Source organism: Chelonoidis abingdonii, chromosome 2 (assembly GCF_003597395.2).
Source record: "Chelonoidis abingdonii isolate Lonesome George chromosome 2, CheloAbing_2.0, whole genome shotgun sequence".
Taxonomy (NCBI): Eukaryota; Metazoa; Chordata; order Testudines; family Testudinidae; genus Chelonoidis; species Chelonoidis abingdonii.
Window position 1 is genome coordinate 235,857,953 of NC_133770.1, and position 15,469 is coordinate 235,873,421.

Genomic DNA, 15,469 nt, shown 5'->3' on the forward strand with positions numbered 1-15,469 from the left:
GTGAATCCCACTCTGAGGAGCCTCTCTCTCCACATTCATTATATAGGGAGCGTAGACACCAAATTCAGGCTTTGTGAATCCCAGTGATTTTCTAGTTGATTAAAATTAGGCATGGTGACATCATCATGCCTAGGTTTCTTTGTGAATCTAAGCCATTGGTGTTCAGGGTTAAGTTAGGAGAGAGCAATAAGCAGCAATTTATAATGTTGTTCAAAAAGCTAGTTTCTGTTTTTTAATACACTGTGATACCAGACACCTCTGTGTTCTTGGGGAACCAAGGTGCAGTATCCAGCCTGACTCATGAAGCCCCCCTCCCCAGCCTCTGCTTAAACCAAAACTCAGAGAAAAAAACTTGCAGAGAGCAGTGAAGATCCTTGGGAAACACGTAGACCCCTCCTGACAAGGGTGACAAGATTAAGACACCCTATTAGCATACAGAATGGAGAGCAGAGACAACTCCCCTAGCCTCATCTGCATGAAAGATTGGACAGGAAGACATTTCAATTTGCATACAGATTGGAGAACAGAGAACCACACTGCACTCTGGGACCAGAAAAAGCAGGAAAGCACTGCATCATGGGAATTTCTGCTCCAGATGCTAATGAATCTATGCCTGCACACACCCAGCTGAACAATTATCAGACCAATTCTAGTAATGAATCCTTAACTGATATCCAAATACTGAAGCCGCCTAGTTGCATTGTAAGCTCCCTGGAAGAAAACACTACCCACAGCCAAGAGTGATCAGTTCCTATTGTCTCGTCTAAAGAAAACCCTTGAGTCATCAGCTTACCTATAAACAAATCTATTGTTCTCCATTCAACAATTGTATTTTCTCTACAAAAATCCCTACTCACCCTCTAGTCAGGGTTCTGATGTTTAGATCCAAACTATGCATCAGTCCCACTGGGACTCCATATCCTCCTGACTGATTGCGCTGGGAACTATGCCTGTCTCCTGCCCTCAGGATCCTCAGCTACCACCATCATCTGGGAACCCCGACCAGCTCAAGCTTCAGGGAGCAGTGAGATCCCCTTCTCTCTCTCTCTTCGTTTTCCTTTCTACCTTAGGTATTAACCTTTAATAATGTATGTTATGTTGGTTTAGGCTCTCCTTGTGTAGTTGTCACTATTATTCAATACATAACTTTTATGGTTAAGTTGGTTGCTTCTCTCTCTCTCTCTCGCTGAACTTTACTCTTTTGTGTTTGTAGCTTCCCCCATTCACTCTACAGCAATGCTTCTTTTACCTAAGCTAAAGATCCCTGCAGCGCCCAAAACACTGTGGGGTTTGCTCAGCAAGTAGGTTACTGCCAGTACAATTGTGCTGCGATATGGGGGACAGGGACGCTGAATCTGGGACGCATTAGGGTAACAGCTTGGAAGTGCTGCTTGACCCAGTTCATGGAGCCCAGGGGCATATAAGGAGAGTCAGCTTGAAAGTGCTGCTTCATCCAGCCCAGTGAGTCCAGAGACATATAAGGGGTCAGCTTGACAGTGCTGATTGACCCGGTCCACTCAGACTTGCTCTGTTAATGTACGTGGGTGTGGGTGCAGGTGTGTGTTCATCCAGTTTTGGGGTTGGAGAAACCCAGCCCTGGGGAACCTAGGTCCTGCAGGATAGCTCCACTGGGAGGAGACTTGCAGAAGGGAGTAGAGCTCCATATAAAAACACAAGTGACACAAGCAGTACATTGACAGAATTACAAAATCCTCTTCCCCAGAAGAGTAACCTGAATAAATCAAGTAATGGGCAAATGTGGTAACAACTGTTACTACTTGAACTTTTATGTAATTTCATTGTTACAAATATGTGCTTCACTTCTGAAGCATCTAGATTAAAACTATTTAATTTATGTTCTCCTGGCTCTCCTATTGATAAAAATGAGGGAAGGTGAAAATAAGGTCTAGTTTCACAAAAAAGAAAAAGTGAAATATTAAAGTATCGGGACAATTAAAATGTAATCAAGATCAATATGTTCATTAAAGACAATAGTTATAAAATGTTTATCATAGTCTTGGTGCACTATATCTTCTGGTAAAGTCACAGAATTTTAGAGATAACATGAATAGGATAAACGTTAAAAGTGATCTAACAAATATACTAAATTATTTGTTTGAATGGTAAGTTAGTGATATACTTAAAAATTAAGACAAAAGTTCAATTCAAGTAGAGCTTCTCCCACCCCTGCCCCCAACAGGATTCTGAAAACTTTCCTGCATCAAAAAGACAAATTTAAAAATAAGATCCCACAAGATAGGAAAGGTTTAGGTTGAGTCAGTAGCTAGATTTTCCTGTGAAAATTCACAAAATGTACTACAAAAAAATGCCATCAATTTACAATGGCAGCACTCAGTCATTTCTATTTACAGCATAATGTAAAGGGACATCCTGCTGCTTTAAGTGCTTGTTTTGGATTTGATCATTAATTATCCCACAGCACTTAAACATCCTGTGACAGTCTGTATCCCATGTTGACTATTTTTTCAAGATGATAAAATGTTGTACAAAGTATGCCTTGTGAGGTATCATTTGAAAACTCAAATCTACTGAACAAGACTGTCCTGGTAAAATATGTGAATCAATATTGTATGTAAAGTTATAATATTTCACTGTATAACATTGCTGTAACATATTCCAAGTTAGAAGAGCAGGCCCAAACCAGTTTTCAGACACTAAGACACATTGGCACGCCAGCCAGGTGTTAATGGACTACCACCTGGTTAGTTGGTCATTCTCTGGTAGCGGGAAGGCATGAACAAGAAATTTACATTTCATCACAAGGATGGTTCAAACCTCACGTCCACAAGGGACTGTTTCTCACCATGGCTTAGCAGTGATGTTTCTAGCAGAAGAAACTGAATAATAAAGAGGGGAGAAGAACACTTGACCCCACTTCTCCTCCTTCATCTCTGCTTATAACATCAATGACTCAAAGAACTGAACTAGGAGAGTGAGTGAAGTCCTGGCTGAAAAAAATCTCAGCCAGTGGACTGCAAAGTGTCTGGTGAGAAAGATATTTGCTTTGTATTCATTTTAGTTTGTTAAATTAAACGTCAGTTGCATTTTATCTTTTATTTCTGATGTAACCAATCCCGATTTTTATGCCTCATTACTTGTAGTCACTTAAAAATCTCTTTTCTTTCTATAGTTAAACTTATTTCATAATTTTAGTCCAAACACACTGGTTAGATAAAGTATGTGGGAAACTCCATATAAGATAACAAAACTGGTGCATGTCATTTTCAGCTGATGAAATGACATTTTCTATGAGCCTGCACAGTCCAGTAGAGTGCCAGGCAATACAAGACGCACATTTCTGTGAGAAAGTCTGGGACTAGAGAATCTGCTGGTGTTCTTCTGCAGGATAATTCATGAGTGGGTAGCTAGTGGCACTCAATACAGTGTAGCTGGGATCAAGTTACATGCGAGACGCTGTGTGATAACTGGCCAGGAGTCTGTTCACAGGTAAAGCAGTGTAAAAGGCATCCCAGGTTGGCGAACTGAGACAACACGGAAGACAACTAAAATTCAGGAGCCTAATACTGAAAGAAAATATAGGAATGCTTATTTTAACTAGTGGGCCTTGTGCCCATAAGGGGAGGCCTAATGTCTTGGCAGACCAAGAGCCCTTTTGGTACACTCTATCTCAACCTATGAGGGGTAGAGAGTACCAAGGAACAAGGAATTCAGAAATGAGTTGAGTCCTGAGTTACTGGCTATTTGGAGGGAGACTGGCAACCTCACACTGAATCCAGTTGAATGCCTGGTCAGCAATGGGTAGGGCCCTACCAAATTCACATTACATTTTGGTCAATTTCACGGTCATAGTATTTTAAAAATCATACATTTTGTGATTGCAGATATTTAAAACTGAAATTTAACGGCATTGTAACTGTAGGAGTCCTGACCCCAAAGAGGGTAGTGGTGGGGGAAGGGTGGAGGGGGTCGTAAAATTATTATAAATGGGTTGGGGTATTGCCACCCTTACCCCTGCACTGCTGCTGCTGGTGGCAGCCGTTGGCCAGGAGTCCCGCTCGGAAGGCAGCACTGCCACCAGCAGCAGTACAGATGTAAGGATGGCATTGTGCAATACTACTACCCTTACTTCTGGGCTGCTGCCTTCAGAGCTGGGCCCTCGTCCAGCAGCCACCACTATCTGGCCACTCAGCTTTAAAGGGAGTGCAGAGGTAAGGGTGGCAATACCATGCTCCTGCTACAATAACCTCGCAACTCCCCCACAACCTTCTTTTGGTCAGGACCCTCAGCCTGAGAAACGCTGGTCTCCCCTGTGAAATCTGGTCTTTTGTATACTTTTGTCTTATACTATCCAGATTTCACAGGGGAGACCAGATTTCACAGTCCATGGTGCATTTTTCACAGCTATGAATTTGGTAGGGCCCTAGCAATGGGTAGATATTGCCCCTACCCAGTATTAAGTTAATAAAGTTATTGCCTACTATTTAAGATCCATTCTAGTTTCTGTTTTTCACATGTGTATTTTCTCAGCAAGGTAGCGCTCCACTCATGTGGCTCCATTACTGGGGCAACAGCATTGTTTTACATTACATACAAGTTAGGTTTATAAAGCACTTTGGAATGCTGCAGGATGGAAGCTATAATATAAATGTAAGGCAGTATCAAAAAGTTGATCCTTAAACTGTAGGAATACAGGCACACCCCTCCCCCGACACCCAACTGAAATGCAGCTTTTTAACCACATGGTATAAAAAAGGAAAAAAACATTTTCTTTTACAGTACCTCCATGATGTTCAAGAGCATCGTCCTGTGCTAATTCAGTGTTATCTAAAAAGGAAGATATATTTACTTGCTTTGTTTAGATTAATCTGTCATAAAATAGCCAAGGAACACAGCAGTAACCAAAATACCCTGTGAGTAAACAGTTAGCTACATTCTAATTACATTCCAGATACTAATACTAATAGTATTTGTAATCATGCAACGTTATGTTTAAGCACTGATTACTGTTTTATAAAGCCACACATCCCACAATCTACAATAGGAATCCCCAGTCTTGGAAACATTTATGCATGTGCTTAACTTTAAGTATGTGAGTAGTCTCGTTGACTTTGGTGGGACTATTTCCATAAGTCAAATGAAGCAAGTGTGTATTTGCAGGATTGGGGCTTAGGGAGTTGTATTTACAACTATAAAGCAAATAGTATTCCAAAAATTAGGGCAACAGATTTTTGCATTTAATCAAAATAATGTTTCTACATATACCATACATGATCTTAAAACACATGTGCTAACTTATTTTTCATTTTCCTTGTGCTCTCAGAAACGGTAATAATTATTTCAAGACGAAAGGGAAGATAAACTATATTTACTTTTAGATGAGATAACGTTTGGTTGATAAAGATAACTGTGTTGACACAGTATACTTAGTACCGCATGACTTGCAGAAGTTTAAGTCAAATTGCATTCTGATTAAAGAACAGCACTAAACAAAAACAACGTAGCACATACTAAATGGATTAAAAACTGGCTGATATTTGAAAAATAACTAATTAGGACTCATCAACCGGCAGTACTATTAGTGTAGTCTGGCATGGATCTGCTCTTGTCCCAGTGCTATCTATCAGCGACCTGGAAGAAAAAACAGAACCTTTACAAATAAAAAGAACAGAAGTATTTGTGGCACCTAAGAGACTAAAAAATTTATTTCAGCATGAGCTTTTGTGAGCTACAGCTCACTTCTTTGGATTCATAGAAGAACACACAGACGGAATATTATACATACAGAGACATGAAAGGTGGAAGTATGCATATCAACAGGAAGTTATCACGAAACCCACTGACGCTATACTTACCTACATGCCCCAGCTTCCATTCAGGACAACCACATGATTCATGTCTACACGCCAAGCTCTAAAGATACAACCGTATTTGCTCCATCCTCAGACAGATGAAACCCTACAAGAATCTATCAAGCATTCTTAAAACTACATACCCCCTGCTGAAGTGAAAAAACAGATTGACACAGCCAGAAGAGTACCCAAAGCCACCTCCTCCCAGGACAGCCAACAAGAGAACAACAGAACGTCACTAGCCATCACCTACAGCCCAAACTAAAACCTCTCCAGAGCAGAAAGATCTACAACCTATCCTTAAAGAGATCCTCACTCTCACAGATCTTGAGACAGGCCAGTCCTGCTTACAGACAGCCCCAACCTGAAGCAAATACTCACCAGCAACCGCACACCATACAACATAAACACAACCCGGAACTATCCTTGCAACAAAGCCGATCCAGCTCTGTCCACATATCTATTCAGTGACACCACATAGACTAAATCATAGCCATGCCATCAGGGGTTCGTTCACCTGCATCTACCAACGTGATATTATGCATCATGTGCCACAACGCCGTCTGTATGTACATTGCGCCAACCAGACAGTCTCAAGCAAGAATAAATGGACAAATTGACATCAGAATCATAACATTCAAAACCAGTGGAAAACACTTCAACCTCTCTAACACTCATGTGACAGACTTGGAAGTGGCAATTTTGCAACAAAAAAACTTCAAAAACAGACTCCAAAGAGAGACTGCTGAACTCGAATTAATATGCAAATTAGATACAATTAACTCAGGCCTAAACAGAAACTGGGAATGGTTGGGTCATTACACTAATTGAATCTATTTCCCTATGTTAAGTTCTTCTCACACCGTCTATGGGTCATCTTAATTATCACTTCAAAAGTTTTTTTTTCTCCTGCTGATAGCTCATCTCAATTGATTAGACTCTTTCTGTTGGTATGCAGACTTACACCTTTTCATGTTCTCTGTATGTATAAATATCTCCTGTTTGTGGGTTCCAGTCTATGTATCCGAAGAAGTGAGCTGTAGCTCACGAAAGCTCATGCTGAAATAAATTTGTTAGTCTCTCACAAGTACTCCTGTTCTTTTTGTGGATACAGACTAACACAGCTGCTACTCTGAAACTTTACAAATAAAGTTTGCAGATTAAACAAAGATTGGTGAAGTCGTAAATAAGGACAGGTCATTAATAAAGAAATTGGGACTATCTAGTAAACTGGACTCACCTGAACATTTAATATAGCCAAATGCAAAAGATAATACATCGAAGAACAATGAATCGTGGGTCAGACTTACAAAATGAGGGGGTATAGCCTGGAAAACAGAAACTCTAAAGGAATTTAGGGGTAATGGTGTATAACCAACTGAACACAACTCCCAGTGCAAAGCTCTGGCTAAGAGGGGTAGCACAATCCTTGGATGTATAAAGAGGGCAATATAGGTTAGGAGTTAAGAGGTGGTATTACCTCCATATACAGCATCAGCTGGAATACTATGTCCCTGTGTTCCATTATTGTAATGCAATGTCCTGATTTCCACATTTTAAAAAGGATGCTGACAAACTGGAAATGGTTCAGAAAAGAGCTACAAGAAAGATTTGGGGTCTCGAAAATCTGCCTTACAGCGGGAGACTAAAGAAGCTCAGTCTATTTAACTTATCAAAGAGATGGTTAAGGAGATCACAATCTGGTGGTACCTCTAGGTGCAGAAGATTTCTTATAGCAGAGGGATCTTACATTTAACAATGGCTGAAAGCTGAAGCCAAACAAATTCAAATAGGAAATAAGGTTCAAATTTTTTTATCAGTGATGGTAATTGACCAATCAACCAACTTACCAAGGGATGTGGTGGATTTTCTCATAGATTTTAAATCAAGATTGGATGTCCTTTTAAAAGGCTGCTCTAGTTTAAACAGAAGGTATTTGGCTTGCTGCAGGAATTACAGGTGAAATCCTATGGCTTGTGTTATGCAGGAGATCAAACTAGATAATCATAATGGTACCTTCGGGCCTTAAAATCTAAGGATCTATTACTCTAGTTTAAGAGTCACAAGTGAGCACAGGAAACTCCTTACAGGTTAAAAAAATTAAACACATGGAGTGAAATCCTGGCCTCACTGAAGTTAATGGAAGTTTTATCATTGACTTCAATGAGGCAAGGATTTCACCAATGGTGGTCTAATTTTTTTTTTATCTTACCAAAATTAAATAGAACTGCTGTTTTGCAAAACCAAAGCCACACCCAGACTTGCCCATTCCTCATTACAGACTACCGTATACAACCTACACCAAAGACTGTTTATTATGCCAAGCTACTTGAGAATACAAACCTGAATATCATATATAACATATACAAATAATTTTTAATAAGGCTTTTTAATAGTTTACAAACCTGGAACTTCTGACTCGTATGCTGGCTCTTCTAAATCCATGTAATATTCATATGGATCTGTAAAGTAAGACATTTGCTGTTTTTTCATATTTAATGTTCTGATATTTTAATGGGTGACCATATTCTGGCTCTCAATTACAGCAAATAACCTCCAGCCTCTCCGTGTACATAGGGATAACTGGCTGAGAATGAACAAACTAAAGCCCTGCAACTGAATCTGTGTGGTTGGACTCATGCATGTCTGATAGTAAAGTTCCACACAGAACGTATGTTTTTTCCACACATGGATAGATTAAAAAGAGGAGGGAAGGGACCTATGATTGGATATTCTAAAAGTAAATGCATTGCTCTTCGACTAAGGCTTACTTATAAGAGAAAGAAAAAAGGTGAGAGTTAAAACTGGTTAAAAAACATACATAATTGCTGAGTTTTTGTAGCATAACTCCTCACTTAAAGTCGGCCCGGTTAACCTTGCTTCGTTGTTACGTTGCTGATCAATTAGAGAACATGCTCGTTTAAAGTTGTGCAATGCCCCCTTATACTGTTGTTTGGCAGCACCCCTTGTCTACCACTTGCAGAAAGAGCAGCCTGTTGGAGCTAGTTGGGGGGCTTGGAACCAGGGTGGGCCAGCAGCACCCCTACGTTCCCTGTGCTGCAGCCACCCAGCAGGCTATCAATTGCTGGGTAGTTCAGCTGTCCCTCCCCCCACTCCCGTGTGCTCCTGCCCTCTGCCTTGGAGCTGCTCCTGGGGGCCTTCTGCTTGCTGTGCAAAGGGCGGGGGGAGGGGGGGGGGAGAGAGAAGGGTATTAATGTCAGGGTGCCCCCCTTTCCCCCCCTCCTGTATCTCATCTGCACAGAGTGGAGGGGGACACGGCAAGGCTCAGGGGGAGGGAGCTTGCTGGCAGCAGCTGCTGTCTCAACTTGCTGATCTACTTAAAAGGGCAATGTACTTAGAGTGGGGCCAGTGTACTTAAAGGGGAAATGCGCATCTCTCTCTCTCTCTCCCTCTCCCACACAAATGGTGTGTCTGTCTGTCTCTGTCTACCATGCTGTCTCCCCTCCCTCCATTTGTGCTGCCTTGCAGAGTGTGAGGCTACATTAACAACGTGTTAACCCTTGAGGGCTCAGTTGAGTGCTAGTTCATCATTTAACAGTAAGACATTCCCTGGAAAATATCCCACTTTCTTCCACCCTCTGACTTCACCATCTCAACTGAGCTTCACAATCATCATTGCTGTGTAAAGTATTAAATTGTTTATACAACACATATACACGGTATAAGTTTTTTATATATAAACTATAGTCTTTTGTCTGACGAAAACATTTTTTCCTGGAACCTAACCCCCTATTTACAGTCATTCTTATGGGGAAATTGGATTCATTTAACATCGTTTCGCTTAAAGTGGCATTTTTCAGGAACACAACTACAACATTAAGCAAGGAGTTACTGTACCGGGTTTGGAGCAGTAATGGAATAAACTGCAGCCTTATTAAGTCTCTGGGTGCTTCCAAACCATTGGTTAGAACGCTCCGATTAGTGTAAGTTCATAGTCCAGAGATCAGAGCAGGAAAGCTACAAAACGGAGATGCTTCCAGAGCCTTTTATAGCTTCTGGCATATGGAAGGAAAGCTCTCAGTCTTAGTTTGTGGAAAAATATAGGCACAAAATGGAGTTCAGTACCACATGGTCTAGTCACATGTCTTTGTATGCTTCTATGAGTCAGAGCAGGGGCCATTACCCATATTCTAGCTAGAATGTCCACAAGAATGTTGATCAAGTGAAGACAGGTTTCTTCCATGGCCTACTGTCTTCACTGATGGCCCACCAACTCAAAAATTCCCTTCCCAAAATGCTGGCTAGACTGGATTTAAATACCTTGTGGGTGCTACCCAGAAGCAAATATAGGAAATACAGGTACACAGTTGATATTCATAACTCCAGAGACAAAAATAATGCATGCATACAAATAGGATGATCACACTCAGCAAACCATAACTTTTCCACTGACACCTTAGATGGCATACATTGTACAAGATTTGTTGCAATTATAATACAGCGGTAGCACCAATGATTTACATGGTTATATTTTTATTGGATAATGTAAATTATCCGTAGAAGTAGACTTTCACTATGTTACTTCAATTAATGTGGTCATTCAACAGAAAGTTCCATATGTAGGCATAGGGCCTAAATTTCAAATGCAGTTTCACGGTAAGAACAAGAAGAGAAAAAAACATGTTTGATATACTAGCAGATTCTAAACTTCTGATCATCTTCATATAAGGATACCCATATCATAATAAAATCTTCCCATTTTTAGCTCACTTACAAATTCTGCCACCATCCTTGTCTATCATCATACATAGAGAACCACTACAACTAAACAATAGAAAAAAAATCAAGTTAGCATTGGTCGTTGTCTAATACAACTTTGTTCAAGAATAGGGAAACAAGATTCTGGGAAATTGTACATTAATCTATGGAAGACCACAGAAAGTGGGGGCGGGGAGGGAGTTTTCATTACACCATTAAGAAGAGTCAATTAAATGGCAGGACATCACAATTCTTGGCTGTATTTTTCAAGTATTTTTTGAGGTCAAGGTCAATATTGCTTAGTGAATCAGCTACCCAGTTAAAGGGTTACCGGATAATAGTCTTGATACAAAAAACTGTCACTTGCATGGTAAGTCTGTTCTTCACCAAACAGTCATGGGGGCAGGAGTCTTGAGAACAAAGCTTGCTATTGAATGACAGCATTAATGGAACTAACATAATGAAAGTCTTCTTGGATAATTTTTTTTAAAATTCTTTTGCTTTATTACTACCCCTTTGTTTACTGATTTAAAATAAACTAAATAAGATACCAAAACTCATAATACATAAGACCTTACTCTAAAAGCAATGCATTTACTTTTAGAATATCCAACCACAGATCCCCTCCTAACCTTCTTCGTCTGTCCGTATGTGAAAAACAAACAACACACATTCTGTGTGGAATTTTACTATCAAATACATATTCTAGACAGCCAGGGGCATATGTTGAATACAACAAGTCTTTCTGCAGCTTTTGCACTACTGAAGACAGACACTTTTTTGTGATTACAAAGTCTTCCCTTACATTATTAATTTTAAATTGCAAACCACTTAGTCCATTCAAAGGATTAGAATATTTTACACAACAATAATAATAAGATTTTGGAGCAGTACGAAGTGTTTTAAAAAATTCACAACTCTAGATTAGTTAAGTGAGTTCTATTTACCTTTTCTGTTTTTATTTTTAGCAGTAAGGCAAAAAACCCACCAGTATTATGCAGTTAAGAAAAACTGATTCATACCAGGAATTTCAACAGCTTCAGGCTCACCTACTCCATGCTCTTCTACCTGATCATGACTGTCAGTTTCTGAGAGACAAAAATTAAAGAACTGCTTTCAATTATTAGCTAGTGTGCATGTGAAATGTATATTTATATATATTATATATTTATACACACACACACACACACACAAATAGCCTTCAGCACAGCCGTTAAATTTTCACAGTAAGACCATTTGGAGAATATAATAAAAAAGTGTGTCGGTAAAATGAAGAAAATCTCAAGCAATCAAAAAATAATCCTGTTAAAAACAAATAAATAAAACAATAGGATTAATTAATATACTATGAATTAAAATGCGTTAAAAATCTTGTTTTGATTTATAAAATATTTATATTTGGGAACAGCTTTTGCTGAGGTTTAGCATTTGTCACATCTTCACCAAACTGAAATTTAGATGGAGTCACACTCTTAAAAGGTATGCATTACATGCACTTCCTAAAACTGTCATGTACACTCCCATAGGTGAACAAAAGCGTATTTGTTTGTGAATATTTGCCAGTTATGTTCTCAGTTAGGGTTTGTACACACAAATGCAGTAATTGGCTTGTCAAAAAAGAAAGGCCCTAAAAACTTCAATGAGAATCTCTCTCTTGCTACACTTAAATAATTTCTATTATATTAACTTGCTATTTCTACAAGAATCAACTAGAAATATTTTTAATTGGTTCAGATAAGATACCTTCCTGAACTGGTTTTGGTATTTCAGGTACTTCAGGTATTTCATCTTCCAATGCTTCGTAAAGGTCATCTGTTGTAGGAATTTCAAAAGCTTCTTCATATACTTCATCCTTCTCCTGCCGTTCATCATTTAATCCTTCATCTGCACCTTCCTCATGCTCATCATTTAATCCTTCATCTGCACCTTCCTCATGCTCATCATTTAATCCTTCATCTGCACCTTCCTCATGCTCATCATTTAATCCTTCATCTGCATCTTCCTCATGCCTCTCTCCTGATTAATAGTAAGTACAGAAGATGTAAACATCATATCCAACACCCACTGAATTAAATTTCCAACAAATAATCCACATTCAAATTTATCTTTAATAGTTCTTAGACATCCCCCAAAATAAGTCTTAACCATTATCAGAATGAACTTCTAAAATGCCTGTACATTGATCCACTGGAGAAACAGCTAGGAGATAGAACCACAGTGACAGACAACACCATCCCTGCCCTCTCTTGCTATGTCAAGACGTAACATTTTGAAACATTATTTGTAGACAGGTCAATGGGAGCTATCGGTACTCAGAACCTCTGATTATCAGGATTTGCTCCCTAGACCACCTAGGTGTTAACAACTTGTTAGCTATCCCCTCACATACAGTTGAAAAGAAATCCAGTGAACCATCATCAAGAATCTCTCCCAAATTTGTCTAGTCTGTTGTACTATTTATAAACTATACAGTGACTGCAAAATCTGAATTCATACCGGCTTGTGAATGGAGTGCTTCATGAAGAATGGCCTGGATTTCCTCTTCCAGTTCTGCTTCAACATTCTTGTGCTCTAAATGGGTTACAAAATATGTCAAAGACAGGTGCAAAGGATAACAGTTTGCACTTTGCAACTGTTGCAATTAGTTTGTAGTAAAAAGATGGACATATTCAGTAAAAAGAACAGGAGTACTTGTGGCACCTTAGAGACTAACACATTTATTTGAGCATAAGCTTTCATGGGTTGCAGCCCACTTCATCGGCTGCATAGACTGGAACATACAGCAAGTAGAAATTTATACATACAGAGAACATGAAAAGGTGGAAGTAGACATGCCAACTGTTAAGAGGCCAATCAATTGAGATGAACTATCATCGGCAGGAGAAAAAAATACTTCTGAAGTAGCCACTTCAACCTTTTCATGTTCTCTGTATGTATAAATATCTTTTTGCTGTACGTTCCAGTCTATGCATCCGATGAAGAGGGCTGCAGCCCACAAAAGCTTATGTTCAAATAAATTTGTTAGTCTCTAAGGTGCCACAAGTACTCCAGTTCTTTTTGCGGATACAGACTAACACAGCTGCTACTCTGAAACCTGTCATTCAGAAAAGCAACTCCTTGACCTCATTAGATCCCTGTAGAGTTTTCCTATCACCTCTGTAATTAATTGGATTGGAGGCAGGGGATCAGATAAAATAGATTGCATTTTTTAAACAGTAACAATGAACACCTTTGCCAGACTTCTAGCAATTTCACTGAAAATGAATTGAAAGCATTTGCTTTATGCCTTTTAGTTTGTGAAGAACATCAATTTTTCTGTACATCTTTTGAGTGACAGTATCACTAGTGATTTCAGATAGTTGCATTTTAGCTGCTATATCGTTAGTAATCACCAAGAACTCTCTGATGTTAACCTATACAAAAATATTTACTGCAACATACACAAGAAAAAAATTAAAACAACCCACAACTTTTAAAAATAAAAATGGCAGGCACTGAAAAAAATTGAACTGCTTCAAGTAGCAGTAAAAACTCTCTCTTACTTGATTCACTATTACTTTTGGTAAAAAAACAAGGGTGATATCATGCTAGGAGTCTACTACAGGCCACCTAATCAGGTGGAAGAAGTGGGTGAGGCTTTTTTTAAACTAACAAAATCATCCAAAGCCCAAGATTTGGTGGTGATGGGGGACTTCAACTATCCGGATATATGTTGGGAAAATAACACCGCAGGGCACAGACTATCCAATAAGTTCCTGGACTGCATTGCAGACAATTTCAGAAGGTTGAAAAAGCTACTAGGGGGGAAGCTGTTCTAGACTTGATTTTAACAAACAGGGAGGAACTCGTTGAGAATTTGAAAGTAGAAGGAAGCTTGGGTGAAAGTGATCACGAAATCAGAGTTTGCAATTTAGGTAAGAAGAAGTAGAAGAATACAGCAAATAGAGACAATGGATTTCAGGAAGGCTGGATTTTGGTAAGCTCAGAGAGCTGATATCAGTAAGGTCCCATGGGAATCAAGACTGAGGGAAAAACAACTGAGGAGTTGGCAGTTTTCTAAAGGGACACTATTTAAGGGCCAAAAGCAAGCTATTCCAATGGGTAGGAAAGATAGAAAATGTGGCAAAAGACCACCTTGGCTTAACCACGAGATCTTGCATGACCTACAAAATAAAAAGGATCATATAAAAATGAAACTAGGTCAGATTACAAAGGAGAATATAGGCAAACACAGGAATGCAGGGCAAGATTAGAAAGGCAAAGGCACAAAATGAAGCTCAAACTAGCTATGGGGAATAAAGGGAAACAAGAAGACTTTTTATCAATACATAGAAGCAAGAGGAAGACCAAGACAGGGTAGGCCCACTGCTCAGTGAGGGAGGGAGAAACAGTAACAGGAAACTTGGAAATGGCAGAGATGCTTAATGACTTCTTGTTTCGGTCTTCACTGAGAAGTCTGAAGGAATGTCTAACATAGTGAATGCTTATGGGAAGGGGGTAGGTTTAGAAGATAAAATAAAAAAAGAGCAAGTTAAAAATCACTTAGAAAAGTTAGATGCCTGCAAGTCACCAGGGCCTGATGAAATGCATCCTAGAATACTCAAGGAGTTAATAGAGGAGGTATCTGAGCCTCTAGCTATTATCTTTGGAAAGTCATGGGAGACGGGAGAGATTCCAGAAGACTGGAAAAGGGCAAATATAGTGCCCATCTATAAAAAGGGAAATAAAAACAACCCAGGAAACTACAGACCAGTTAGTTTAACTTCTGTGCCAGGGAAGATAATGGAGCAAGTAATTAAAGAAATCATCTGCAAACACTTGGAAGGTGGTAAGGTGATAGGGAATAGCCAGCATGGATTTGTAAAGAACAAATCGTGTCAAACCAATCTGATAGCTTTCTTTGATAGGATAACGAGTCT

General features: G+C 39.3%; 1 protein-coding gene across 16 annotated transcripts in view; it reads right to left on the minus strand.

Moving 5' to 3' along the window:
- ASPH (aspartate beta-hydroxylase) overlaps positions 1-15,469 on the minus strand; it is a 522,004-nt gene that overhangs the window by 419,416 nt on the left and 87,119 nt on the right. For 15 of the 16 annotated variants that reach the window (XR_012655352.1, XR_012655354.1, XR_012655353.1 and 12 more), the window contains 5 exons: positions 13,047-13,121; positions 12,294-12,566; positions 11,573-11,638; positions 8,237-8,293; positions 4,762-4,806 (listed from right to left, as the gene is read on the minus strand). Coding sequence is in view for 13 of the 16 variants with exons in the window: in XM_075063044.1 (XP_074919145.1) it covers positions 4,762-4,806; positions 8,237-8,293; positions 11,573-11,638; positions 12,294-12,566; positions 13,047-13,121 (516 nt within the window). In the remaining 3 variants the exon portion in view is untranslated. The remainder of the gene's footprint in view (positions 1-4,761; positions 4,807-8,236; positions 8,294-11,572; positions 11,639-12,293; positions 12,567-13,046; positions 13,122-15,469) is intronic. The other variant, XM_075063047.1, reaches the window with a different exon arrangement.